This window comes from Lepisosteus platostomus, chromosome 2 (genome assembly GCF_059453375.1).
Source record: "Lepisosteus platostomus isolate fLepPlt1 chromosome 2, fLepPlt1.hap1, whole genome shotgun sequence".
Lineage (NCBI taxonomy): Eukaryota > Metazoa > Chordata > Actinopteri > Semionotiformes > Lepisosteidae > Lepisosteus > Lepisosteus platostomus.
This window is the reverse complement of record NC_142612.1, coordinates 70,264,034-70,291,737: the sequence shown is the minus strand read 5'-3', so window position 1 is coordinate 70,291,737 and position 27,704 is coordinate 70,264,034. Positions and strand designations below refer to the sequence as shown.

General features: G+C 37.7%; 1 protein-coding gene and 1 long non-coding RNA gene across 3 annotated transcripts in view; one reads left to right on the top strand and one right to left on the bottom strand.

Annotated features, from left to right (window-relative positions):
• Positions 1-27,704, top strand: part of LOC148676969 (glypican-5-like) — a 142,337-nt gene that overhangs the window by 89,971 nt on the left and 24,662 nt on the right. For both annotated transcript variants that reach the window (XM_088616530.1, XM_088616523.1), the window contains one exon: positions 11,428-11,575. In XM_088616530.1, the coding sequence (XP_088472656.1) occupies positions 11,428-11,575 (148 nt within the window). The remainder of the gene's footprint in view (positions 1-11,427; positions 11,576-27,704) is intronic.
• Positions 11,495-26,513, bottom strand: LOC148676970 (uncharacterized). Its single transcript, XR_015929114.1, has 4 exons — positions 26,384-26,513; positions 25,250-25,294; positions 19,575-19,643; positions 11,495-11,635 (listed from the first exon to the last, which is right to left on the bottom strand). It is a non-coding gene; the product is annotated as an uncharacterized LOC148676970 (long non-coding RNA).

Here is a 27,704-nt window from a genome sequence, read left to right as displayed (position 1 = left end):
ACTTTATTAAAGACTTGGGTCTCATTAATAGAATATTTTCATGTGGATGGTATAACTGAAGCAACAACTGTTTTGTGAATTTATCATGGGAAAGGTTGACAACTTTTTGGAGAGTGTCCCAGGGAACCCTGTCAGATGGGCATCTAATCTTTAACATGTCTGCTCCTTTTTCCAAAGCAATAGTCTGGGCAAAGACAGATACTTGATGGGGGTTTCCTAGCCTTTTGCCAGAGTTTGCCATTAAGCTTTTCTTTGAATTATATTTGAATATTTTCTTTGAATATTGGGGAAGTCAGGTGGTTTTCTGTTCTACCAATGGAGCTTTCTCTATTGCTGGTTTGTCTTCCTGAGAATAATTCGCTTTACTCCAAATACGTAACTGCCTTGATATACTGTAGCCGTTGGTTTAATGAAGCAGATCAATCTGTATTTCATTTCACTCTATCAGTAACTTGCTAAACTTTCTAGCATTGTTTTGAATATATTGAACAACATTTGTATTTTTAAAGAAATGACAGTATAAAGTCTATTACAACAGTAACACTCTCACAGTCAGGCCACCAGTCTCTTTAATAATAACTGTTGAATTAGTAAAAAAACATACACATCTTATAATCGTCTTACCAATAGTCCATTGTTGTTGGTTTATTGGTCACACCTACTTTTGAACCGATTCCAAAGGTGACAATGGCCATTTGTACTGGATTTTGCTGAAACAGGCACTGCTTTTTTATTGTGGAATTAAATCTACTTAGGTCTGGGCAGAGACAGCTGTGGTTAGTAAATTTGTCACCTAAGCTGTGAAAGGAAAGTAATCCTTAAAATTAAAAACAAGTCTTGACATGTGGGTCCAATCCAGAGGATAAAACTGTAAAATAGTTGTCCAGCATAATAAGCGTTAAATGAGGAGATTACAAAAACTGCATGAATAGAAGACTTTAGAGTCGTCAGCAATCCATCAGTATTTAATCATTTAGTTGCAGAAATTAATTACTGTGCATTGTCCTGGGACATTTATGAACGCAATACATTATTTACAGGATCTTGTATCCAATGTAACAAGTTTTTCGTAATAAATGTCCCTAATGACGGTTTGGGCATTTTACAACATTAATCTAAGGAACCTAAACACAAAATTTAATTATAAATTGAACACTGGGTCTCAGAGGTTTCCCTGAGAATTGCAGTGGCTCATCCCATTACAGAGAGATTGCATCCACAGCAAATTTGTTTTTTTTTCATATGCTCTTGTCGGTACAGACACAGGCTTTGAATCCTGGTATGGAGGGTTAAGATGAAAGCATTGTTTTGTGTATTTACATATAAATTGAAGACCTGGGGTCCAGAGTCATTTACCTCTCTTTACCATATTATACCCTGCGGAGAAGAATAGGGAAGCAGATTTGGGCCTTAACTTTCATCATCAACAAAAAAGTAGCTTCATATGCTGAAATGCTTTTTCATTTATTGTTATTGCTTGGGAAGAAAAGGGCCATCAGCATTTGCAAGACTAATATGAGCCTCTTTATTATGCGTCAGTGAGAGACCACCCATTGCAAATGCTATGCTCCTTAACTTTTCTTTGCAAATGAAATCACCAGAAGATAATATGATTTTCTATTAAATGTGTTTACAAGCTTGGAAAAATAAAGCATTTTGCCAAGTTACTCATTTCAGATTGCGGTACTATGCCAGTTTAATCTCATGGGATTCTCCCAGATTGAGGGAGGAAAATTAATTAGCACGGGCATTCCACAGCCACCTAAGGACTGTGTTAATTGGCTTGGCTGTATCCACTGTTATCAGGGTGTGAGTAGAGGTCACTATGTTTTCATTCACCTCTTGCAAAAAGTGGACTTTAATGCTTGAATTAGATGGAGAGTCAGATTTGGGTTCATGAAAAGAAAACAAGAAAAAAGAACAGCAATATTGTTTCGTGGCCTTTCATAGGCGTTGAAACATTTCTTTTTAGCTATGCTTTGTCTAATATGTCAGATTGTTCCTCTTCTAAGCAGCTCTTTTAGTTGGCACAAGCAATGTGGTCTGGGTTGATGATGGGATGAACTGTACTGTAATTGCTTGAGACCTGTAGGGCTGAGCTGTGTCAAATGCTTGATAGGGCGTTTTTCACGATACTCTTGTGCTCCGTGACTCTCCTCCTAAGACCACGAAGTACAGCTGGTGAGATGAAAAGGCTCTTTTTTCAAGAACAGAAAGAATGGAAATAAGAAACAGTTTGCAAAAGAAGAGTTATAAACATGTTGTTGTAATAAAAGTAATGACTTAAGGATGTCTTCATGTGCAGTTTGGCTGCTGATGTGCCACTCTAGTGCTTCTAGTCATGAAAAATGGAGCCTTTTGTTTCGTGCTGGAATATAACCTTTCATAGCCCAGCTCCAGTGGGCTTTTTTAGAGCCCTAGAGAAATGGATTCTCATCATGAAATCATAGTTTTATTTCTAATAAAGGAAGAATGTGTTTCGGACCCTGCTGTGGCAATTTTAAATTAATCAGACCTCCCTTCCCAGTTGCCCCTGTTTCAGTCTTTCCAAAACGCCTGTTCCACAATAACATTCTGACAGGGCTGGACAAAAGTTAAGAAGGGATTGGTTTCTCTTGGCAACCCGGTAATTCACTTAATAAGATGTATTAGAGCAAAGAGAAATTAATCAAATATGTTTCAATGAGTTGCAACTCAGAACATAAAAATAAAAACAACAGAACAAAAAGATATGTATTACATATTTGGAGAATCAGCCTAAAGAAAAACGTTATGAAAATGAATACCTGGTTTGGGATGCGAGTACTATAAAACCTGTAGTGTTTTTTTCCCCCTTTTTGGAAACTGTATCAGCAGGTTCACTTTTCTCACAAGTTCAATTGAATGTGACTGGGTATCCATAGCAATGCACATGTAAACACTGAACAACAGAAAGAGCAACTTCAGCTTCAGTGTGGGAAAAATGGTCACATGACATCTACTAAATTAGTGTAGAATTGAATAGGAAGAGATGGTAAAATGGATTTTGTAGAAAAAAATGTGGCACCTTAATAGTCTATCAGTAGTTTTTTTTACTAAATCCTAAAAAGGAATTTAACAATTTAATTGCAGTTTATTGGCATTACATTTTAAGATATTTGAGCAGATTTTGCACTTGGTTTGATCATTTTTTATATTCATTGCATTCCTTGCATTATCTTATTATTGTGTCTAAGCTTAATTTCTATGAATACAGAACACAAAGCTCGTAACTGTAACAACAGCTGTTTAAAAACATTTAATGAATGAACTTCAAACATCATTTAATGGTCTTACCATTAACATTTGGTACACTTATGTTCATGCATACAGTATACCAAGACAGCCGCGTTACTGCCATATTGTTTTCATAATCCAAACTTCCTCTCTCTTGGGTACCACCACACCAAATGAATCGACACTTGTGAACAGTCTCTTCAGTTCATCTTCTCGGTGGCACAACACAAGCTCTTATGCAAACTATTCCTGTACAAGGACTGTTCGGTCAATTAATTCTAGTCCTAGTAACTGCCGTTCTTGTTGCAATAAAGTTAAAAGTGAGAAGGGATTCATACATAAACTACAAGGGCCATCTGACCTGCTGTTTTCAAATCAAAATTGAGCTACCATTGTCTTGGAAACCACTACATCAAGTGATTTCAAATGTATAAGTCTTTCTTATAATGGATGGATCTGAAAAAGATTTCCTTGCTGTAAAAAAAGACACCTATCAATAGAGTCACACTGGAACACTAGCTCTGTGGCAATTAGGCAGTGTACCATGCATTAACTTACAGTGATTCACTGTGTCCAGACTGAAAGCAATTTACTGAGTTACCAACAGTTATTAGTAATTGATCCCAGTACACAAGCCAATGCATTCTGTCAACCAGATAAACAATTACAAAGGAGGGAGGTACAGTAAGAGAGGTAAAAAGGGAACAGTATTTTTCATACGTCAATTTAAGTTTGCTCCTACTAACAGGGAGGTTTTCAGCTTTTCTCAGACTTTAGGTTATTACCTGATTTGAAGTCTGTGGATAAGGCTGGAGTGTTCGGGCTTACAGCTTACATACCCCTTTACCTCAGTACTGTACCTGTAGATTTAAATGAGAAATAAAGTTTGGAAGGTGCAAGTTAATCATTATGTACAGTGTAGACAAGACATTTGTGTCATTTCTAGTCTTTTCTACTGGAGGAGGGTGCAGAGTTAACTGGTAATTGGGTTATGTCTGTCTGTATCACTATTTCTGTGAAATACGAAAAGTGGTAAGATGCACCTTCTTCTGTTTCAGAGTTCAGTGGCAAGGTACAGTGAACTAAATGGAGGTTTCTGCCACTTAGCAGCCCCATATGCCTTATTTCAGACTGATTCTCTGACTTGATGGGAATATATGCTTTGTATATTATCTATATCAAATATCAAGTGTTTCATAACTGTGGCAGGCAAGAAATATTGATTAGATCAAATTTAAGACTTCCATTTGGACTAACTCCAATATGTTGTTGAGGTACAGTATTGTGTTCTTAATTTCAGCAGTACAATACTTTATTGGGGTCCTTTCATAGAATGCCATGTGTTCTTCTTTGATGAAATGGACACTTTCTTCTTCCCCTGCAATCTGATTTTTAACAGATAGCATTGGCTTTACAGCTGCCTTTGTTAATACACCTAATAGCAAGCCCTATTAAAAATTAAAGATTATAACTTTGTGTTCAAATTTATTTGGACAGACCTATATATTGTTTGACACCAAAACATGAAATACCGTTGATTATCCTGCTTTTCACACATTTACTCTTGCTGTGATCCTACTGGGGTCACATATGTGAGATGGTCATGTTGGTATTGGCAGCAGACAGACATGTTTTCTGCTAAAGTTGGTATAACAATGTCAAGATCTGCTTACTCAAAACAACTTGCACAAAATTGCTTCCTATTTGTATTTTTCCTTGTCTGGATATGATTATTGTAAAGTTTAGTCTGGTACAGATTAGTTATTGCCTCAGTTATTGCATGTTTCCCAGTGGACAATGATTCTAATTCATAGAGTGGTGTCCTTAAGTAATCTGTCTGGTAAAGTACTACAAGCATCTTGGCAGCACTCCTCTGTGGTGCTGTAGGGTCTTTTCTTGGTCTACCTTTGTGCACAATTGCATCCACCTTAATTACAGTTTCAAGCAGATTAGTTTTGAGCCCTTCCTGATGTGGCAATATGATAAACATGAAGGAACAATGGTGTCTAATAGTCTTGTTCAAATATTGATGTTTTTATTAATAGAAATGAAACTTCAAGCTAATCCTTTCTTTCCTTTGAACTGTAGTGTAGTTTCCCTGTAATTTATGATGGGTTGTGGAAGGAATCTTCTCCACCTACCCTTAAAAAAATGGATTTTTTTTTTACGAGCACTCATTAATGGCCTATGGCAGGCGGCTGTCTAATTTGCCTCATGTCAGTGAGCCCTGATAATAGCGACTGCCATTCTGGGCCTTGTGCTCCTCTTGCTTTAATCTCCCGTTACGCTGCCTGATTGTTTGTGGTTCAGATACCTGTTTAATGAGAAATGCAAACAGCTTTTTTCCTTTCAAATTTACATTTTAAACACTTTGGATGAAAAGAGGCACTGGAGCCTGAGTCTGGAATAGCACTGTGGTACAGCCTCCATCTGCCATTAAGAGATATGGCTAATGAAGCCAACGGCCCAGCGCTTTTCCTCCCCTTTGTATGGTCCTAGTGGAACTCAGATGTCAGCTTTGCTTTTTACAACTGCACCCTAGAATTAACAACTATCAGGAATGCAGCATTTTATCTCTTATAAATAAATTCTTTTAATGTTTTTGAAGTTACTTTTCTGTGAAATCTGCAGTGGCCTTTATTGGTAGCTGGTGCTACCAATTTTCTAGGGATTATTCTAGGCTGCAGTCCAGAGGAAGATCATTGCTTTGAAAGTGTGCTAGTGAGGACAGTAAGGTGTACACTCTGATTTAAACCACAGTAAACTGTTTCTGTTTTCTTGGATCTGACAGAATGGGTTTCTGTAGTGCAGTGTCTTTGCGATTCAAAACCTGAAATCGTTTTGGTGGTATTCCTTCTTGAAAGCCACTTGTTCCTAAAGTCATACTAATTGACTTGCAACATTTAATTATAATTAAAAAGGGTTTAATTATCGCTGTAAGAATCAGTGTAACGAACCTTCTTAGATGAGAAGCAAGCAGTAAAAAAGAATACCTTGTGTCAATCTTGGTATTTGTTTTGATCATTGCGTGACATTTAACATTCAGCAAGACTGACAAAGCCTTGTGTTACCCTTTAACTGTATCTCCATTCTCATACCTGACTGTCAAAGAGTTAGCTTTTAACTGACTGTACTGTAGGTAATTGACAAAAACATAAGAACTATCATTGCAAAAAGCAGACCCAAGCATGGCCGATATATGTTGTTGTCACAGCAGAGAAGTGACATTAATTTTTACTCATCTGTTAATTAGCCAAAATTAATAATTGATGAATATGGAGGTCATTGTGTAAACCAGAAACAAAGCTATATTCTTCAACCCTTAATTGACTCACTTTTCAAAGTACTATTATTACATTTCATTAGTAATATCTGTTAACTGGGCATGCACAAGTCTGAAACATTAAAATACTGGGGAAGATATAGAAGACCAAATACATTGTTGAAGCTGAGTATGGGATATAGTAATTAGCTGCAAACCGTGTTGCTTGGGATGCTCCTTGAAGATGTGGAAGAGAAGTTTACAGCATTTTGTCAATTTCAGCAGTTTAGGGCTCCTTTCCCAGTGCCTGCTTTGACATTAGTAAGAGATGGATTGGGATCCTCTCAGACCTGACTCTCCAGCAGGGCACTGTGGGGCTTGTAGAACATTGTGAGAGGACAGGCTTTGCCTGGTGGGCGTGTCAGAAGATGAAGAGAAAGGTCCAGATGAGTATCTAGAAACAAGTGAATCTAGATTGGGTTGGTAGGTTATTTAATTAAAAAAATCATTGCTAATTTCAGATTTATATAAAAATGTCTCTTTTTGCTAGTTATTGTGGGATTTGTCCTGGAGAACCTGAGCATGGTTATTTAATATTTAGTGATGATATTGGGAAACCTTTGACCTTGAAAACATTACCTGGGGATTAGGAATTCAAGGAGATGCTTAAGTTTTAAATACAACCTAACATTTCATCAGTCAAAATGGCTTAATATATTTGTTCTGTATTAATATCTGTTAAGGTACTGAGATAGATAGTGAAATCATTATAATGACTAAATAAGGATAGTTTGAATAACCTATATTCCAAGCCTGTAAACCAGTGTAGCTGGGCTCAGCTTTTTCATCCTGAAGTTTAGAAAAAAAAATAACAAGGGGGGAAAATAGGTGGAAAGAGTAACTGCCTAGCCAGCGTTTTGATTAATTTAAAACATAATGCTGATGCTGAGTATCGTGGAATGCCTTATGAAAAGATAATATTTGCTCAGGAAATGAAACCATTAGTTTTGTGCCGATGGAGCATGTGTTGCCTGTATGACTGCCAGCAAGAGATGAAGGACATGCATCACTTGATATAACAGGGAGAGTCGAGTCTTCTATCTGCATCTGTGTTACAGGGACGGGAAAGCAGAGGGTTCAGGCAAGGGAACGTGGCCAATTACAACCACTCCCATTGACAAATAAGGCACTGTCATTGCCGTGCCTGATATCGTATTGCCTGCCTGATATTTTATTGCCAGTGTTGGGCTTTCAGATGAAACATTTGTCATTGTGAGAAACTGAAATGGACCACAACATGGACTCTCGACAAATGGAAACGATACAGCCAAATGTAAAAGCTACATTAGTCATGAAACTTCTCAGTCATTTAAGTCAATCTGCTTTCTTTTCAGTTAGAATGAAATGAAAAGGGAGTACAGTGTTATACCTCAATGGATCAACAAAACATCTACAAAGGCCTCCCATTTACTGTATGCTTATTGTATGTACTGTATGTTTATTTATGTCATATTCCGTCTTGATACCTGCTTTCTGTATGGAACCTAGTTCCTTAAAAATGATTTGGGTCATGGTGGTTTGTTTTCTTTAATTACCTGTTATTTCTTGTTCCCTTAGTGTATCTAAGCTGCTGTCAGTGTAGGAGTTATTCTATGATCTGTGTTGTGTTTCCTGTGTGATTCATTGCTCTTTTCCACTGCAAGTTTTCAGGACGTTTGACTTGCGGATAGTATAATACTCTTATTTAGTAAAAAACAGAATAGAACTGAATAATCAACTTCTGTGACGGCCACCTCCATGATTTCCATTCACACAATGCAAAGGTTATAGGAAAGGTTAGTGATAATTATTTTGAAGTGGTTCTGATTACTGTCGGCACTACGTAATCATATGAACATTCCTCGCAGAATGGCAGATTTCTCCTACTTCATGCACAAAATCACCTAATTTTTGTTGTGACTTTGTGTCCCCGAATGTAACAGAAGCAGAGCAGTCTCTTTTGATCTACAGTTAGAATGCTGTAGGGAAGAGAACAACAGACATAAATTATCATTCTCTTACAGCATGTGCTTAACGTTTCTAAAAGTAAGTACATGGCCAAGACAGCAAATGAACTTCAGCACAGTCATTCACAATATTCCATCCCCTTTCCAACTGTACAAGAATGGGATATTCTTTACCTTGTTACATAAACTCCAGACAAATTAATCACATTTCTTGAGATATAACTAGCTTCTTAAATCAGTTAACTATAGGTACAAAAATGCAAATACCTCCACATTTCTTTAAATTGGTGGAAAGTTAATGTCACCTGCAACTTTCACTGCACTTGATAATTAATGAAGGTATTTAAAGCACTCAGAAGCTTCTTTGACTTCTTTCAAACAGTTATTTGAGGCAAGGCCACAGATGGTTGCTGCTCTTTGCCATTTTCAATGCGACTCATTGCCCGTATATATTCCTTATTGGTGCTATTGTTGTGTTTGGTGTTTGGGATCCAGAATAGTACTGTATATTACGAACGCATGGTGACACGATGCACTTGCGCCTCTGCTTTACCTAATCAGATTCTGACAATGTACTGTAAACGTCAGAATGAGGAACCGAAATGCGTCTGTAAAATGTAGTGGAGTAAAAGTAATGTCTTTTCTTGACCTTGTCTTTTCCAACCTTTCTTAACCTCAACCAACGTACTTGAGTAAAAGTGAAAGTATCCCGAAAATAAAATACTGAAGTCCAGTACTGATCTCTGACAAATGTGTAAAAAAGTGTAGCAAGGTATTTTTAATATTTACTTCACACCCCTGCTAATTATCTTAAGTGGTTACTATCTTATTTTGCATTCTCTTTATGGTAAGGTAGTGATACTTGGTTACATTTGGCCATGAAGGACACGAAGAGCATCTCTTTGAAGTTATTTTTGCCTCCAGCTGATAAAGAACGAATTATACACCAGTTGCACTTTAAAGACAAAGTCTGAGTTGGGAGCTGCATCATCAAGTAAGCTGCAAAGGAACAAGGAAAATGAATTCCATGCTAAAACTGAAAAAAAGAAAAACAGAGCATTCCTTCTGAAAAGCTCAACCGCTGAGAAATTTTTAGCAAGATATCATTGTAGATATAACATTAAAATACTCTAAGAAGTGAATATTGTACTTTGTAATACATGTATTGAAAATTAATTGACAAGTATAATTATTGTTTTAATATCTGTAATTCCTTATAAATACATTATTATTCATATTATTATTGTTATTAGCATTATTTTTCAGTAGTGTTTGAGGGAATTTCACTGAATGCAAATATACTTTAGAATGATCTGTCATTAGAAGGTCCCTTTAAAGATAGGAAGTGCCACCTTACAGAAGGATATTACAATCTTCATTTTCATCCGTCATCTCATTTCTCTGTTTGTTAAGTGTCAAGCTTTCTTGTAAGAGTTACATGCAGGTTTACTGTAAATGTCTGTTATTGTGAATAACTAATAAATGGTAATAATGTGCTGTAAAAGTACTGTTGTTGTAGAGTACATGAACTAAAGTGTTCTCAATGAATGGGATGCTCTCATATGTTGTGGGTTGTTTTACTTGTGTATCTTTGAAGCGTGTTCGAGATGATAGTAATCAGTTATATTGATTTATTGCCAATTTGTCCTTAGCCTTCTTAGTTCTCTACTTTGTGATACAGCCCTTAAAATATATTACTTCTCATTAATCTATTATATAAAGAATAATGGTTCTACAAATTCCTTGACCTCTTCATGGAATTATTGCATGCATAGACGCACATTACAGATAAATATTAGGAAGTCTGCTTTCAACAAAGAACGAAAGTAAACCAACTAATGTAATCTCTGATACTGTTGTCAAGAGCTAAAAGCTTTTTAAATAAATTTCTCATTCTGTGCTTTTTGTTATCAAGTAGTTGTAGTGGCTTATTTCCAAATGTTTAATGTTATGAGTATTGCTACAATTTTGTTTTCAAGAGAAAAACTCTAGAGGTTGTCCTAAATTAGTGAAAACCATTCTGAACTGAATTTTATCAACCATACAAATCACAGAGTCATCAATGCAGACAACATGAAACTTGGATGTGTCAAATGCTTTGTCAATTCAGAATATTTTCCCATTCTCCCTCTTTTATAAAATACGAATTTCTTGAAATTATATGAAATGAGGAAAGAAGTTTAACTTAACTATATTGGTTACGATTGTTGTAAAGATCATACATTGTTCAATGGTGCAACAGTTTGGTTTATTTTTTAATATATGTGTAGTACCTGTTTATCACAGCTTCAGTAATTCCAGTATATGTATACCAAATGTAAAAAACATAAAGAAATAATAGCATTTTCAAACGTATAGAGAACACAAGGGATTTGGTAGCTACTAGGTACAAATAAACTCCATACAGTATATACCAAAATGTTATATGCATCTTCATATGCTGCACAAACAGGATTCAGAGGCTATTCTTTGCAAGCTGCAGTGCTGCTATACATGTCATTGAATTTACCTCATTTACATCTCAAAGCATTCAGTTATAAAATGAATTTGGTATACCAGGGAAGCCAGTCAGGAAGTACAGTTCTTGTCATTGAAATCTTTTGGTGCCACACTATGTAACATGGGCTGTATTTGCGGAAATGAATCCACTGAGCGTTATAATTGATGCTCTTTACTCTCGATACCCGTTCAAATGTGTTTAATGGAAAGTAAAGAGAAACGGAAGAAATCCCATTGCTTCTCCAACACCCCTCCAGTCTTCCCTCGCTGCGGTTCAGACAGGGAGTCACTCTCAAAGCTGTCCCTCGTTAGCAGGCTAACTGATGCGCTGACGGGGTCCTTTCATTAGCGCTGTACTAAGGCACACGGATCCTACTCATTGTCCCTGCATTTGTCGCGTTGCAGAAGCTGCACGGGAGGACCCCCCGCCTGCGGGTGTGGGCGGAGGCGGGCAGCGGGACGCAGGAAGGCAGCGCCGACTGTGACGATGAGGATGGCTGCCAGGGCTCGGGAGAAGGGAGCAGGGTAGAGAGCGGCGTCGTCCCCAGGATAGGTGAGTCCCACCCCCTCCTCAGGCTCGGGGTTCCAGTGCATAACCGTACGGACTGTAGTGCTGGAAGAGACAGGCTTTCACAGCAACGTAATGCACCCAATAAAAAATCAATCCGGCCCCATGTCTGGGAGCTGGCAGCTCTAGGGCAGACTTGTCAGGGACACCACTGTTCCCATGACTCTGTGTTTTTCACAAGGCTTACCATAATCTCCTTGAACCAATAAGAGTTCTTTTTGAATTAATACTTGTTGATGATCAGAGGTATAACCGATGATAGTTTGAGAAATTTAAACAGTGCAAGATTTAATTTAGGGCACAATTTGAAAAGTAGTTTGCCTACCGTACTGATAATACTCCATCATGATGGAACACGTGCTGCCACATGAACTGTGTTTAGAGGGCATGAGTTTTGTTTGGAGATTTGTCTCCCTCCTCAGTAATGCAATCTGGACCCTTTAAAAGTCACACTGTAGGAGCTGTCCTAGTTTCTTTCATCAGTCTTGAAATATTGAAATTCTACCATTGTCCTTTGGTTAAAATATGGCCACAGTAAACCAGGTCATCAACAAAAATGGTTAATGCCGCAGAGAGAGTCTTAGTAGGCACAAAACAATAATGCAGTCTTCACTAATTGCCACTCAGATGCTTTGTAAATCTGACTCCTATTGCTTGCAAGAAGCTATTTCACAAACTCCATTGTAAATGAAGAATCAGACAGTGTGTGTTGAAGATAATAGAATTCTCTTACTAAAGGATGTACAGCACAGCCAAGGTCTGCTGTGAATTGACCCATACTAGCACTTATAATGATTCTGAAAGGATTTTGGATTCTTATCTGTCAAATCCCTATATAGCTGAAAGAAACAAATGAATTTTTAAAAAGCTGTGCAACCCCTTTCAGTTTTCTGAAAAAAATTTAGGAATACATTTCAGGGAATGCAGAGAAGAAGCAGAGAACTGGGCTACAGTGTGGCCATTGCCTGTGGAAGATCTGTGTTTGAGTGTCTCAGAAGTTACAGTCTCTTGAGATAGATTAGCTGTGTGATTAGTTCGGTGAAAGTGGCTCAATCTAGAGAAAGCTCCAGACTGCAGACTGGATGAAAGGCTGATGGGCTCAGTGGCTCTTGTGCTGGGTTTCAGGGTTAGCCGTGCTGTATGAGACCTGTCAGTTGAGCTCCCTCTGTGGTACTGCATCAAGGCCAGAACACTTCTGCCTCAAATGCTAGTAGGATTTATACCTCACACTCCCTCATTCCTTTTTTATAATCTTAACAAGAAACCTTATTATTCTACCTTTTAATAGCAAAAATGGCCTCATCTGACACAATTTGCTTTTATTTCTCCTTTTTTAATTTCCCCTGGAATTCATTTATAGCTCATCTACCCTGCTGGAATATTGATTTGTAGCCTAGAGTTTCGGTGATGAGGTCATGACCCTGCTCCCCCCTTTCACACACTTTTTCATCGACCTTGGAAGCACGTGCCTGTTGAGGTGTTGCCAAGGAGATTCTGGGGGATTGATGGGACATATTTGACAAGGTTGCAAACCTGCTCTGAAAACACATTTGATAAAGCTAGGACCTTTGGCCTAGGAGCCATTAATTTGTTTAGAGATGAATCTGAAGCATTATGCAACTGACAGAAGTTATTTAGACTGCCCTGACTATGTTTCCAGTACGTGCTGTTACCTGATTTGACCTCAGCTTAAGGGTTATATTTTTCATTAATGCAGACTAATAATTGTATTCATGCAGGCTGGATTCTTAACCCTTCCAATAAGCAGGTGAATTGATTTCTACACATCTTCAGTAGGAGGCGATTGTTTAAATTTAAATTCTGAATTCAATGTCTGTTTATTTCTAAGGGTGGTTTTGAGCTGTATATGTACTGCAACAGAAAAAAGCAAACAAATAATTGTGTGAAAGATCTCTACATTGTGATTAACAGTTATTGACTATTGCAATAATATATTTCTTCAATCTTTTTTTTAATGATGAGTTTTTTGGTGCTTAAAATACTCAGGACTCAACTGTTCAGAAGTATTTAAAGTATGACAGTTATTTTCTGAACAACTATCCATCATTATAGTAATGATGATGATGATTTGCAGATGGCTGATGAAGTGTAAAAATGCCTGACACTTTGTTAAACTACTAACTTACTACTACTAGCTTCACCTGTCTTCTAGCTGAAATGTGAATTACTTTATGTTAACATTGGTAAGTACATTTACTTTAATGACTCTGGATTTTTGCTGTAGAAATGTTGGATGTGAATTTAAAAGGTAAGCAGACAATGAAAAACTGGTTTCACAACTATCTGAGGTATATTTTTATGATTATGCCCATTATTAAATCTGCTGTTTAAATTGCTATCCATGTTTGAAAAGACCTGTCCATCACTGCACAATTGTGACACAGAGTGACTTCAAACGTTCTTTAAAAGTCGTTCTGTCACAATGTTAAAATATTTTTTCATGTATAAAATTCTTTTAAACTTTAAATTAGGTAATTTTTTTCGAAGAGCTTATTTTCCCTCTGAGTCATAATTGACTCATATAAAAGCCTGCTCAATTGAATGGTTTTGAGGGTCTTTCACTGAAAATCGGAGCAGTAAGATATTTCCACTGTATTGTGGTATGTCTTTAAGAATATATTCCACAACTCAAAATTGAAGCATATCTGAGCCAGCTGCAGTTTCTGAACACATTTTACTGTCTTATAACCTCATATCCTCATTTTGTTTCTGTTCATGCTCCTACCTCTGCCCCCACTTCACCCATGACCTCTACTGATATTACATGAGACTTCAATACAGTGCTTGCAAAAACTGCTGTAAGAAACATGAACGCAAGAAAACATGGATAACAATTAGATTGTCTGCCTTTGCACTGTGAAATACCTTTCCCTTTCTTTTTTCAACTTCAGTGTCAAATAAAGTATGTATCAAAAGAACTCAGGAGTCATTTCCATTTCAAACACCTCATTACAACATATCAAGCTGTATGTCCCATTTTGTTGGTACCTAGAGCTGATGAAGTGAAGTACCACAAGATGGATTGTACTGAACAGCAGCAAATCACTTGTTTCCATCCCTACCAGTAAGCTGGCAAGCTCCCCCTTTTTCTTGTTCCTTAATTTTATTGTAAAAGTTCACATTCACTGGCAACCCAAGCACTGGATCGCACAAGAAATACCTTGGCCACAAAATCTAGAAGAGGGTAGGTAGGCATTCTGGGCGTCTCCTAGCAACGAGAGGCATCGTGGCAACACAGAAGAAAGGGGGTAGTGAAAGGGGTTATGGGAAGTGAAGAGCTCAGTGGAAGTGGGAAACTTTGCCTGCTGCACACACACAAAAAAGTGAAATTAGCATAGGAAAACAATGTTTCAATCCATTTTGTTCAACTGGCCCTAAAATAAAAGAGATTCCTGAGTGTGGTTCTGAGTTTCCAGGCGAAAGAATTGTGTACCCTGATTTCCTATAAGGTCCTGTTGCTTTTTCTTGATTTCTTTTTGGGATGGGGGTTAATTTCCTTTGGGGTACAATTGACTTGAGTGGGAGCTAATATGCTGATTGGTTTCTAAAAGAAACACATTGAGACCACTGACTTGACTTCTGCATAAAGGGTTGTAATCTGGGAGAAAAAGAACCCTGTGTCTACATGCTGAAAACAATACTTGGAAAAGTCTGTCTGAGCACTCTTCTATACCGTGGGACAGACTACCTTGCAGGTCTTTTTTGAGGGTTAGTGCTGCTGACAAAGTAAATGAATGTTAGTGAGCAGTTATCAAATGCCATTTCTGTTGGATGTCTCCAAAGACAGTAGTTTGTTTTGGAGTTTTTAGCAAAAGTTCAGGGGGGATGACTGCAGCCAAATTCTCCTTCAATTCTGATGCTCTAAATTGTAATCCTTCATGACTTTACCGGAAATGCAATAAAAAATCTCTTTCTCTTACATTCACTTTCTTTTACATCCCTTCTCACCCTGTCTCCAGTTTAGCAGCTAAACCTTGGTTAATTTCAGTCTTCATGGGAGTCCCAGCCTTCTCATCCTATGACTTGGATGCCAAGCAGCCAAGTGGGTTGAGCCAAAACACCCCTGTGCTTAATCTTTCAACTTTTCAAATAAACATAAAGTATATTGGGTATGTCAAGTGCTGCTCATCAGTATATATTCTTTTAAGGGGTTTGTCAGTGTGATTGAGATACAGGTGTCTGTTTTGTCTTTAAAGTGTTGAGTGTTAGTACAATATTGTCACCCTGTGTCTTGAGCAGTAGTCACTGCTTTTACCCTCTGTACATTCAACAGTTCCTGTATATTGCTGACAGATGTACAGTACATGCGTGAATTGTGCAGTAAGTCAGAAGCGAGGACTGTAGTTCACAGGTATTGCAGGAAAAGGGGCAACGACATAACTGCATGGATCACAAAATGAAACTACCCTTTTCAATTTAATGTTGCAACTACTATTTATTTTAAAGTGAGAAAACACATGTATGTAGAACATCACTTATTCATGTTGCCATGAATGAAAACAAATTATTCATACAAATATAATGGTTTATATTAAAAGACTATTCTTCATAAAAGCAATATATTGAATAAAAACATATAATAATTATGGCTTAAGACAGAAAGTAAGAAAACATTGCTATGCCTAGTTAGTCTTTCATGCCATATTTAAAAATGGCACTGGTATAAGAAAAAAGAAAACAACTTATTTTAAACTTTACTGGTAATACATGGCTTGCACCTGTTTAACTATGCAGACTTTTTAGCTGATTAATTCATTATGGGCTGCCATCATCGCAGGCCTCACAAGCAGTTCAGTGCAGAGCCCAATAGAGGGCTGCATTAAATGGCTTTGTGGCCCATGAACCATGCTTTTGGTACCCCTGCCATAGGGTTAATCAGTGTCTCCTGCTGTCGTAGGCATTTGTGACATAAGGGTTGTCTCTATTCTGTATTTGTAAAGAAGATTCCTTTAATTGAATACCACTCTACTGTGCCCTCATAAATATGACGAAGTATGTGTTGCAAATTTCACTCTGCAACTGCAGTGAACTTTCTAGGGGTTTTAACGTGTTGTATTACTGCCATAGAGGCATTTACACTGCTTTAGTTTTGTGTTCCATGATGAATGACATGCACCTGCAGTTTGTACGTGTAACTAATAGGAGTAGTATTTTTCTTTTAAACTGAAGATGATGATTCATACTGTAGCACTGCAAATTAAACCTTGTTCATCCGTGCCCAGAAGTAGCAATGGAAACCCTTTTGAAACCAATGGATGACAAAATCTAGAATGATTTTTATGAATTGGTGTGAATGGTAAGCTCACATATAAATAAAATGCTAGCTCTGTTCAGATATTGTTGACAGGATCTAAACTGTTGTTTTCTCAATGAGAAGATTCAAGGTCCTATTGATGCCACTAGGAAGTAATTTTAGAAATTACTCATTGAAATTACTTCCCATTTCACCTTTTCAGTCGGGCTCTAAAGGAAACAAAGGGTTTTAGGGAAGCAATTGAAGCACTGCCACCGTTTTGGTTGGTAAAAGGCATGCAAGTCATTTGTTAAATTGTTTATAGGATACTTGTACATTTAAATATACTTTTTAGAATAGGCTTTAATAATCAAATGTTCTGTCCCATTTCTATGATCATAATTGGCTCTCACTGCCTTAAATTTTATAGGACAGACGTAGAGATGAAAATGGATACATATCTAAAGAAAAGATCTGTGAATGAATTGGAGAATTAAATGGAATTTTGTAAATCCTATTTGACTTTTTCTCGTAGTAGTTGCTTGATACTGCATGTTTACACTAAAGATTCTGTTTCTCGTCTTTAAACCTGTTTCAATTTTCCAGATATTGTTTGCTTCATCAGACAGACCAAGAACGATCGTAGACGCCTGTATCATTTGCAGCACAGGTCATCCATCCTGTTGTTTATTTTCCCAGGCTTTGAAACTATGTTCACATAAAGTTTACATTTGTTTGACAAAGCAAGATAATTTAATAGATTTTTCTCCTACAGTACTTTGTAATTCATTTTTATCTGAGTTCTAACTAGAAGTATCTATGAAAATGATGCCAAGTGCACAGTAAGCAGCAATTCTGAGCTGCATTAGTAAGTACAGATCCATGGTGACATTACAGGCTGTAAAAGAGAAACAAGGTAGGAATATATTATATAAGGTGCAAATGAGATAAAAAGCACTGCCTGAAGAAATAATTATTTGTTCATTTTTCTTTTATTCATAAAATTAATACAGTAGCTTAATATCTTATTTTTGTTTTTGACAAGCAATTTGACATTTCAATGTTAATATAACGTAAATGATTATTCTGAAGGTCACAAGCTGTGGGGAACGTGGAAATCTATGTTTAAGATGTATAGCCAAGGAACCTCTGGGGACTTCATCTTAAAATTTCGAGTTCATCAAGTCCTGTCAGTGACAGGGAGGCCCAGTTGCGAGATAAATCCTAAATCCCTCAGCCTGACCTGCTCAGTCACATCTACTGTAGCAAGTCTCAGCCAGGGTTGCTGTGCCACCTGATGCTGACTTCCAGATGCTGTTCGTGAGTGATGGAGGGTTTTACCTTGAGGAGTCACTTGGGGGGTCCCCCTCAAGAATGCCATTTGACAAGTAATTAAGTTCAATTACTGGTTCCAACCTCTGTTCTCCAAAGGTCATATTTATAATTCCATTTGTAATTGAGCAAGGTGTGGGTGGTGATAACACATGGTGTGGATTAATGTGCTCTCATCTATGCTGTAAAGGTACTGTGCTCGTTAGAGCCAGATGTTTAACACTAATATACTGTAATGCTTTTTTTTATTGAGCATCTCCCTCCAGAAAAACTAAAGAATATTGTAATAAAATATGCACTACATTAAAGAATTAGACCTGACACCTCATCTGAAATAAGATGCACAACAGCATTGCCAAGATAATTAATCACCATTTTGCTTTGCCCACAGGATGTGAAGGAATGTCAGAACAACACATTCCAGCTGTGGGGGGATTCAGTTGCCATTGTTTTTCCTCATGCACAGTCACTCCTCTACTTGTCACCCTTAACTGCTTCATTATCATAGTATGAGGAAAGGGGAATGATGTAAATTAAGGCGCACGTCTCCTGTGCAGAATGCCTTTGCTAAAATGATAAAATTGACTTTCACATGGCCTTTGGAAATGAGGTGCTTTGAAAGACTAATATTGCATTGAACACCTCATTTAAGGGCATAGATCTACAGTGAGAAATACCTGTGTAGATATTTATTGCAAACCATGTAGGCTGGTGCACATCTATCTACCTGTCTGATTTTCCAACATACCAATAGCTCAGAAGTGGAGGAAATACTGTGTATTAATACATGTATTTTTCAAAGACGCTAAATATTCATGAACTTGTTTATACCATTGAGTTTAGTTTCCTCCCAGTAATATCTGAAAAAGGCTTCCTGGCAGAGGTCTATGATTATAAACTGTATAGTTTACACTCAAATGTGAAAATAAACAAAAATGCAAAGCCAACCAAGTGTTTCAAAATGAGCAGGCAAGGTTTTGTCCATCAATTTCATCTAGTCTGGAATTTTCTATGAGACTTGTGTTGACTTAAGTTCTTCCGGTTATACGCTGTAAAGCAATTTAGAAAGGAAAATGTTTTTACAAAGAAAAAGGTTAGTTTGCAAAGGGAGTCTGTTGCTAACACTGAAACATAAAAGTTTAGAGGCAACAAGATAGTTTTCCTGCCTCCATTAGAAGAAATCCTAAAATCAAACTGACATAATTGTAGAATTTTAAATTAAGGCTGATGGCTAAGAGTGTGGAAGTGAGAAGTAACATCTAAGTAGTTGCATGTCAGTTACATGTTTCTCCCAGAACACAGACGTGAATATTAAAAGGTGCACATGAATCCAGTGCACTGGAGGATTGTGGTGGATCATGGCTGTATATAATGGAAGAAAGAGTAGACAGTTCTTACTTTGTAGGCTCCAGAATCCCGAAAGATCCTAGGACTGCTGTTCATGTCTTGTAATCCCAGCACCCAACACTGGGAGGAAGGAAAAGGAAAATCTTAACTACTTGGTTACACTTCTGGGTCATATTCAGTTGAATTCTGTTGCTGGTAGTATAACGTGAGAGAAATTGCATTGTCTGGGTAATGAATGTTCACAGGTTCTCAGACTGGCCTCTATTTTGATGTTGCGGAGCTCTTTGCCAGCTAACAGGTGTATGGGAGGAGCCAGAACACAGTATCACCTCACGAGTGAGCTGAAGAAAGGTGCTATTCACTCAGATCCTTTAAGATCCTTTTACAAAGGTGCTAGTTATTCAAAACGCACTCACAACATCTGTATTCAGGAGAGGTCTTCCGAACACTCCATTGACATGCAGTTAGTATTCAGAATACCTCAGGGAATTGGTATTGTGTTTCAAATGATGTGTACACATGGTGTGGAATTTTTATTAGAACGCTCCGTTCAGCAAGCAAAAAAGGATCAACCTTTCCTGGGAAATTTGCTGGAAGGAAAGCCAAAGAGCTTGTGGCGCAGGTGAAAAGTATTGTGGATCATACTGTATGTATTTTTTCCTATGGAATCAATTTCATTTTATTGGAAGATGTGAGGTCACAACATGATTTCTTGTTAATAATTGAATACTGTTATTTTCCCCTTTGCTGTAGATCATGAGAGGTGAGGAGAGGTGGGCTCTGTTTGCTAAGTTGAACAGCCTTGGCTTCACAATATGTTTCTTGACCCCTGGAGAAGACATTTTATATCTGCCATCAGAATAAGAACAAACCTGAGTCACAGTAATTTAAAAATAGAAGGTTGTGATTGGGAATCATCTAATCAAAGGGAAGAAAATAAAGTGCTAATTATAAGGGTTTTGTACAACAACAGAATGATAATTTCTCTGGTCTGGCTTAATTGTGGCATTAATTATTTAGGCAAGGATTTTCGTTTTCACCATTGGTCGATTAAGAGAACATTAATCAACTTAACTTAAGCCTGATAAAATATTAGCAATCAATGCTCCAGTTTTGCCTCTCCAATATAAACAACATTATTAGTCACAGATATGCTACAAACATTGTAAATTGTAAATTGTAGGTTATTTTTTCTCTTCAACTAGAATGCATTAGCAGGGTTCTCCTATGCATTGGTTAGTCCTCGCCTGCTGTAAACCCAGATAATTGCACAAATGTGCATATAGAAACATTGAGAAACACATCAGTCCTATTTTAAAATAATTTATCGTGACTCTACTTTATGTTCTTTGGAAACATCTCTGCAAGGACACTCAGAGATTTACTGTACCATCAGTGATTTTTTTAAAGTCATTCTCATTAAGAACTTTATATATCTTGCTAAAATTGGGAAACTGCACCTATTCTTGATTTTGAGCAAAAAAAGTATATTTTAAAATAAAATATGTGCTTGTATGATGTAATGCAGTATATTTGTATTCTGTTCTTATGATTGAACATAGTTACTGAATTATTATTTTTCTCCTGGAACATAATATAGTTTAGTTGTTTTCATTTGACAAGATGTAAGGTAGTCTCATTAGACTGTTATGTTAAGGCAGTGTGAAATAAATTCAGATGTTCCCTGTCTGGGCTGACTTTTTCTGAAAACCTGTGTTGGCACAATGAGGTCTATAAACCCTTTCGTTTTACAGTACATCATCCATCTCTCCGAGAAACCTGCCAGTGCCTGCTGATTTCAGCCATGCTGTTATCGGTAAGGTTTGCCGCTTGTATTATTCCTCAAATTGATTTGTCTGTATATGTTAGTGGAGTTAGTGGTGATTGGAAGGTTCATAAGACCTTTATTGGCCATATACAATTTCTTGTATTGGGAATTTGTCTTTCGCATACCCCAACTCGCTCTCCATGAGACACACAGACAGGGAGAGAAGCTTGGGGTCAGAGCACAGGGGGTCAGCCATTGATACAGCGCCCCTGGAGCAGTTGGGGTTAAGGGCCAGAGTAGGATTCCTCTGCCGGCCGCGGGATACGAACTGGCAACCTTTCAGCCACAGGCGCAAGATCCTGAGCACAGAGCCCCCACTGGGTTATGTTTGCTCTGAAACCCATAATGAAATATGTAGGGGTGGTTTCAATGACATGATTACACCTATTGGGCATCATGAATAAGCTTAATACATTGCATTGGAAAAGAAAAACCTTGAATGGAAGGTTAATAATAATATACATCACCTGTCATGGTCCATAATGCAGGATATGTCCCTAATATTTCAAAACACTGAGTTAGATGGTAAATTAATCGACCACTAAGCAATTTGATGCACAGTACAACTGAATGAAGTGCTTTTAAACGTTTGATTTTGTTATGCTCATTTCTTTCGATGAAACATTTTATTGCTAAGTTGAACAGCAACATGTGGGTACTTCCACTTATTTGTTTCGTCGAAAGAACTGAGAAAGTTCTGGCATATCCCAAGTCCACTTGGCGAATTATCCAAGTGTATTTTTAATATTTTTTGCATCAGAGGTAGTATTTCTGCCTTAAAACAGTGTAGAAATTCTTAGTTGTGTTTCGGAATCTGCAAATGATCTGTCTCCAGCTGCCATCTGTTCTTAGAGCAAGGCTAAGATGAGGTACATTTTGTTTTCGAAAATCCTTTGTGAGATGTTTTTTCAGGTATTATGTAGCTCAAGAGAATCCAGTGGCTGTGAATTATTCTTCTTGATAGTCTAGCATAACTCCAGTTATTCATGTGCAGGCTTCCATACACACCAGTCTCAATAGCTTGTTTATAAAAATAAAAGGAGTCTTCCAGTTTTGCTGGCTTGTTATAGTAAATCTGCCTTTTTGGCAGGAATTCTTATGCCTTCACAGATCTGTGTAAAGAAGATCAGTATCCCCAATGCTTATGCAATACATTTTTCAATAATGAAGGAATGTTTTCTTTGCTTATAAAATAATTGGGTTATGGAGGAATGTTCTGCCATCTTGGCATTCTGCTAGGAAAGCCTCCACCTGTCTTCTTTTCAACAGCATTGCATGGGAATCAGGATTGATTTTCCCCATGGCTCTGACCCATCTAAATAAACACTACAGTGGTTACACTTTGTAAAGTGTCAATAATGTTAATTTAATTAGGTGTGGGCTAATATAGAATTTCCTGTGAAATCCCTATCAGTACTTGGTGCAGTGCATCACATTTCTTTCTAAAACAACTTAAAATGGTTTTATTTCAAGAAGGGAAAAGCTATATATATTTTTTTCCATCTAACTCTTCATGTTCTAGGCTGTCTTCAGATGGTTTGGAGAAGACATTATAATGTAGGCAATTTTATTAGAATTTACTTGTAATTTCATGACTTATAAATGATCTTTATGAACTATTTTATAGCACTCTGTAGAGCTTTCATGGTCACTACATTTGCCTGAGTGCTAGGTGCAACAGTTTCTCCCTGCGCTCCAAACACATGCTTGCTACTTTAACTAGTTTTTCAAAATAGTTCTGGTATATGTACCTTGCGATGGACGGAGAGTGTAGCCCCATCTTACGTCCTATACTTCAGAAATGAGCTGTGGTTTACAGTGACATTCCTGTGTCATATACTGTACCTGTAGGTTTAATATTCCAAATAGTCTTTCCAGCTAAAATGTATGCAGTTCAGTACTTTGTCCTAAATGGGGACCCCTGATGTGCAGTTTATTTATTTTTCGACAGCCATTGGCCTGCACCATGACAGGTCACATCTAGAGGTTTTGGGTATCACATCGTTAGAGAGTGGCTCATATCTTTGGTTCATGGGTGATGTGTTGGCTCTTTCTTTTTCCAGATTTCTATGCTAAAAATGGCAATAGATGAGGAATTGTCTTGAAAGCTATAATGTGTGAGGTACTACCCAATCACAGAAACATGACACTGGAGCCCAGTTTGAAAATGATTCACTATTACTTGATCTTTGGAAATAGTGGATTCAATTTCACAATACACTCTAACTTTAGCTATTAAAATGAAAAGTGAATGTACATGTTAAACTTAAAAAAACTTTTCATGCTAACAACTGCTTCTAGTACCTTCACTTAAAAGCATCAAAAGGTACACCATAAACATTTGTTCTGTTATGAAAAAATAGGTTAGACATTCAACCACTCTGAAATGATACATTAAAGGAAATGCAATATAAAAATCTAATTTACTCTGAATACCGATGATGAACATGAAATGTACTTCTGCTAAGGTTTCAACAGATTAATTAATTTCTCCAAACAGCCTAATTGAAGGGTGTCAAGGAGAATAGCACATTTTTGGGAACTCTGCCACTCCTCTAGGCTTCAGAGAAAGCCTTGTGCATCAGTCAGGTGTCCCTTTCTTATCTAATGGCTCACACCTGTCCTGGCTGGCAGTGTGGGCACTAATAAATGTCTCTACCTGCTCACTGCTGTCAATTTGGCATATGTCCACCTGCTGACAGTTCTGTGGCATGAGAAACAAAATGGGAAGAGATCTTCTTCTCTGTGTAGCCTTGTCAGCAGCCCAGAGAAGAATGAGCCTTCTGTACCTCATCTGGGGAGCAGCTGAAGGTGGTTTGATAAAGATTTCAAGCAGAAAGACAAAAGGCTTCTGCCGACTCCTGTATAGAGAAGGCATCTGTGTGCTCGAGCAGCTCTGGCATAACATAGTTCTGCAATCTCGCCGTCTAAGTAAAACACCAGATAACTTAAATCTGATTTTTGAGCTTATGAAACTAAAGAGAAGGCTGGGCATTGATATTTATGTTAGCTGTGGTTTAAAGCACACATATATATTCTTAAAGCCAAATATCAATGAAAAACCAAATACATTATATACTGTATTTACCAATCTTCTCACACAAATATGCTGATATGGCTAGCAGTCATATCACCCTGTGACTCACAACTGGGAGCCCACTGAAGCCAAGCAGGTGTGAGCCTGGCCAGTACCTGGATGGGAGACCTCCTGCGAAAAACTAAGGTTGCTGCTGGAATAGGTATTAGAGGGACCAGTTGGGGGCGCTCACCCTGTGGTCTGTGTGGGTCCTAATGCCCTAGTATAGTGACGAAGACACTGTACTTTAAAAGACCCCTGTGACTCTTTGTGGTCATTCAAAATCCCAGGGTTTTTCTTGAAAAGAGTAGCTGTGTTATCCTGGCATCCTGGCCTTTAACAATATGGCCTCTTAATAATCCCTATCTATGAACTGGCTTCATCATTCTGTCCTCCTCCCCACTGCTAGTTGATGTGTGGTGAGCGTACTGGCACACTATGGCTGCTGTTGCATCATCCAGGTGGATGCAGCACATTGGAGGTGTTGGAGGGGAATCCCCATTATCTGTAAAATGCTTTGAAAGCCCAATTTCAACATTGGAGTTTTCAAGAAAAGTGTTATATAAATGTAAGAAATTATTATTATTAAGCTTTGTCACAACTTGTGCTAAATGCATATTCTAGAGTCTTTACACAGACAACTTTCTCAAGATCTCAAAGATCTCATACCCCTTTGCCACTGGCTTCCTTGCACTGGCTCCCAATTCAAAATAGAATAAAGCATTGAATAAAATGGCATCAAAAGTGCTTAAAAGTGTTATAAAGGAAAAAGTAATAGGTTTATTCCATGCTGAAAAAAATATAATGAAGAATTATAAATACCTTAATCTTAACAATGTTCCTTTGTTGTACTCCTGGAGATCAGTTCTGTGGGAGACGTACAATAGCATGAACAATCAGTATAGCACTCCGCGAGAGGCAAGAATTTGTGACAGCCTTTGAAATACACACCACAATACTGTATGTTACCTTAAGAATGAGAAATTCAAAGCATCTCCTTTCACTAGTGTAATGGATCTGGCCCTTCATGGTGAGAGTGGGGAGCTGTGCAAATAAGATGGCGCTGATGTATGGAGGTTTAATCAGGTAAAACGGCTATTAAGCTGTTCAGGGACGGTGGCTATTTACAGGCAACTTTTCTGTGTGCAAGGGAGGTGTGTCTGGGGTGGGTGGATTGATGGGCAAGGCACATCATGTCAGGTGCATCAGCCACAGAGCAGTCATTTCACATCTGGCATCACTGCTCCCCTGGCTTCTAGGTGATAAATACAGTTGTTTGGAACCCATCCATCTCTATTTGTGGGATAGGTCTGCCATTTATAATCTGGGATTCATAAATCCGGCACTGCAGCTCTTTGGAGAAGTGGGGGAGGGGTGAAATGTTTAAGGACAAGGAAACAGACAGATGATACACTGTGTCTCTTAAGTTGAGGAAAGATACAATTTTTTTGGCAATGTTATTCCAACATGCAGGTTTTCCCATACAGTACAACGAGATAAATGCTTAAATGAGGGATACAGGAAATAATTTTCTCAAATGTACATTTATTTCAGCTCCTAATTTGAAACGGAACAACAGTTATTCAGCGTTTGAAGTATTTTGTGTAGTGCATCAATGGCTTTTTTTCATAACTTTCTCTTGTTTGTTTGCAGCTTGGTAGTATAATTTATATCAAATACCAGTATGCAACAGAATGTTTGAATTTTCCAGGATTATGATGGAAGCCAGTTGTGAATACAACTCTTCCCCCCATTTCTTTGTACTTAAAGACTTTAAGAAGATGTAGAGGAATAAAATGAGAAGTAATTAAATGATTTCAAGGCCAGGTGATTTTACTTTTGTAATGCCATAAATGTTAATATTATATCAAATTTGTTAAAACTTGAGGGTAAATATACAATGTTGCCCAACATATTTTCGATGTGAAACTGCTGATACAGATACGAATCACTTACCTGATAATTTAGGATGTGTGGGATACCGTTTGAAAGCCAAAGCAAAATGAGCCATATACAGTATATAATTGATTGCAGTTGTGCAGGTTGTGGTTGTCATGCGGCTTTCTTTCTTCAGTCTCAGCACTCTGGTAAGAAAACCACAAATGAAAGTGTTATTTGATTTATCAAAATATCATTGTGGAGGGACTGAAATGAGACTTGAAAAAATCCTTTATCAACCCATATTGGAGGTAATAGAACAGTTTTTACCAATGTCCCCGATGGGTGCCTGTCAGAGAGTACGAAAGCTCTTCAGTTGAACACTGACCTCTCATCTTCAGACTACTCTGAAATTTGCAACTGAGTTCCTTAGCAGGTCTTTCAATGTGGTCTAATGGCAATGTTAAAGTAACGAAGATGTATCACAGCTCATCTTGTTTCCATCACAGAGTTTATCCATAGTGCTCAACTGTTTTGACCCATCCTGGTCCTTAGCAGTGGAGTCTACAGCATAATGAGAACAGTTTCAGAAACCCAGTGATTGGAGAAGCAGTGACTCTAGAATCCAAGATGAAGAAGATGGGAAATGAAAATGTCTGGTAGTAATATCCTAGTGAGAAGGAACATCTGGTCAGCAGTTCAGGCCATAGTTCCAGTTCAGTTTACCCCTCAGTAGGATTATTTGCTCCGGCAGGGCCTGCCTGCTTTAATGCTGCTGTTCTAGAAGCTTTGTACATGAAAGGCAGGTGCGTGATATGGAGAATGTTTCTTTGGTACAGATTGAGATCCAGTTTAATCCCAGTAAAACCAGAGCAAGCTCATTATATCCTGTGGAGACTGGCTCGTCTTGTTGGAATGCGCCCCACATGCCAAGAGAAGCAGCCGTTAGGCACCTCTGCAGTGTTACCAACTTTGCTAAAGAGAGCTAGGGGATTTTGCTTTTATAGATATTCCCTTTTACCCTTTTCATTTCCGGCTTCATTTGTAAACTAAAGAAGATCCTTGAAAATTATATTTTTCTAAACCTAAAATGCATTTTTGGATGTAATAACTTCATATTTAATCTGATTTGTCATGTACCTTTTCTTAACTTTAGTGTTCCTGCGACATAGTGTGTTTTTCTCTTAAAATCCTACATACTGTAGTCAAAAAAGGTACTGATAGGTTTTCGTTTCACCCCAAATGCCCTCACAAAGACCACAGTGCTGCATCTATAGTATCTACAGATGACAACAAAAACTGTATTGTGTTTTTGCTGTAGCACCAAAAAATCTTTGGGTTTTCTGCATACTGAAGCATTTCTTTGCAAATATTGTGCTTTCCACATCATAGTGTGGAG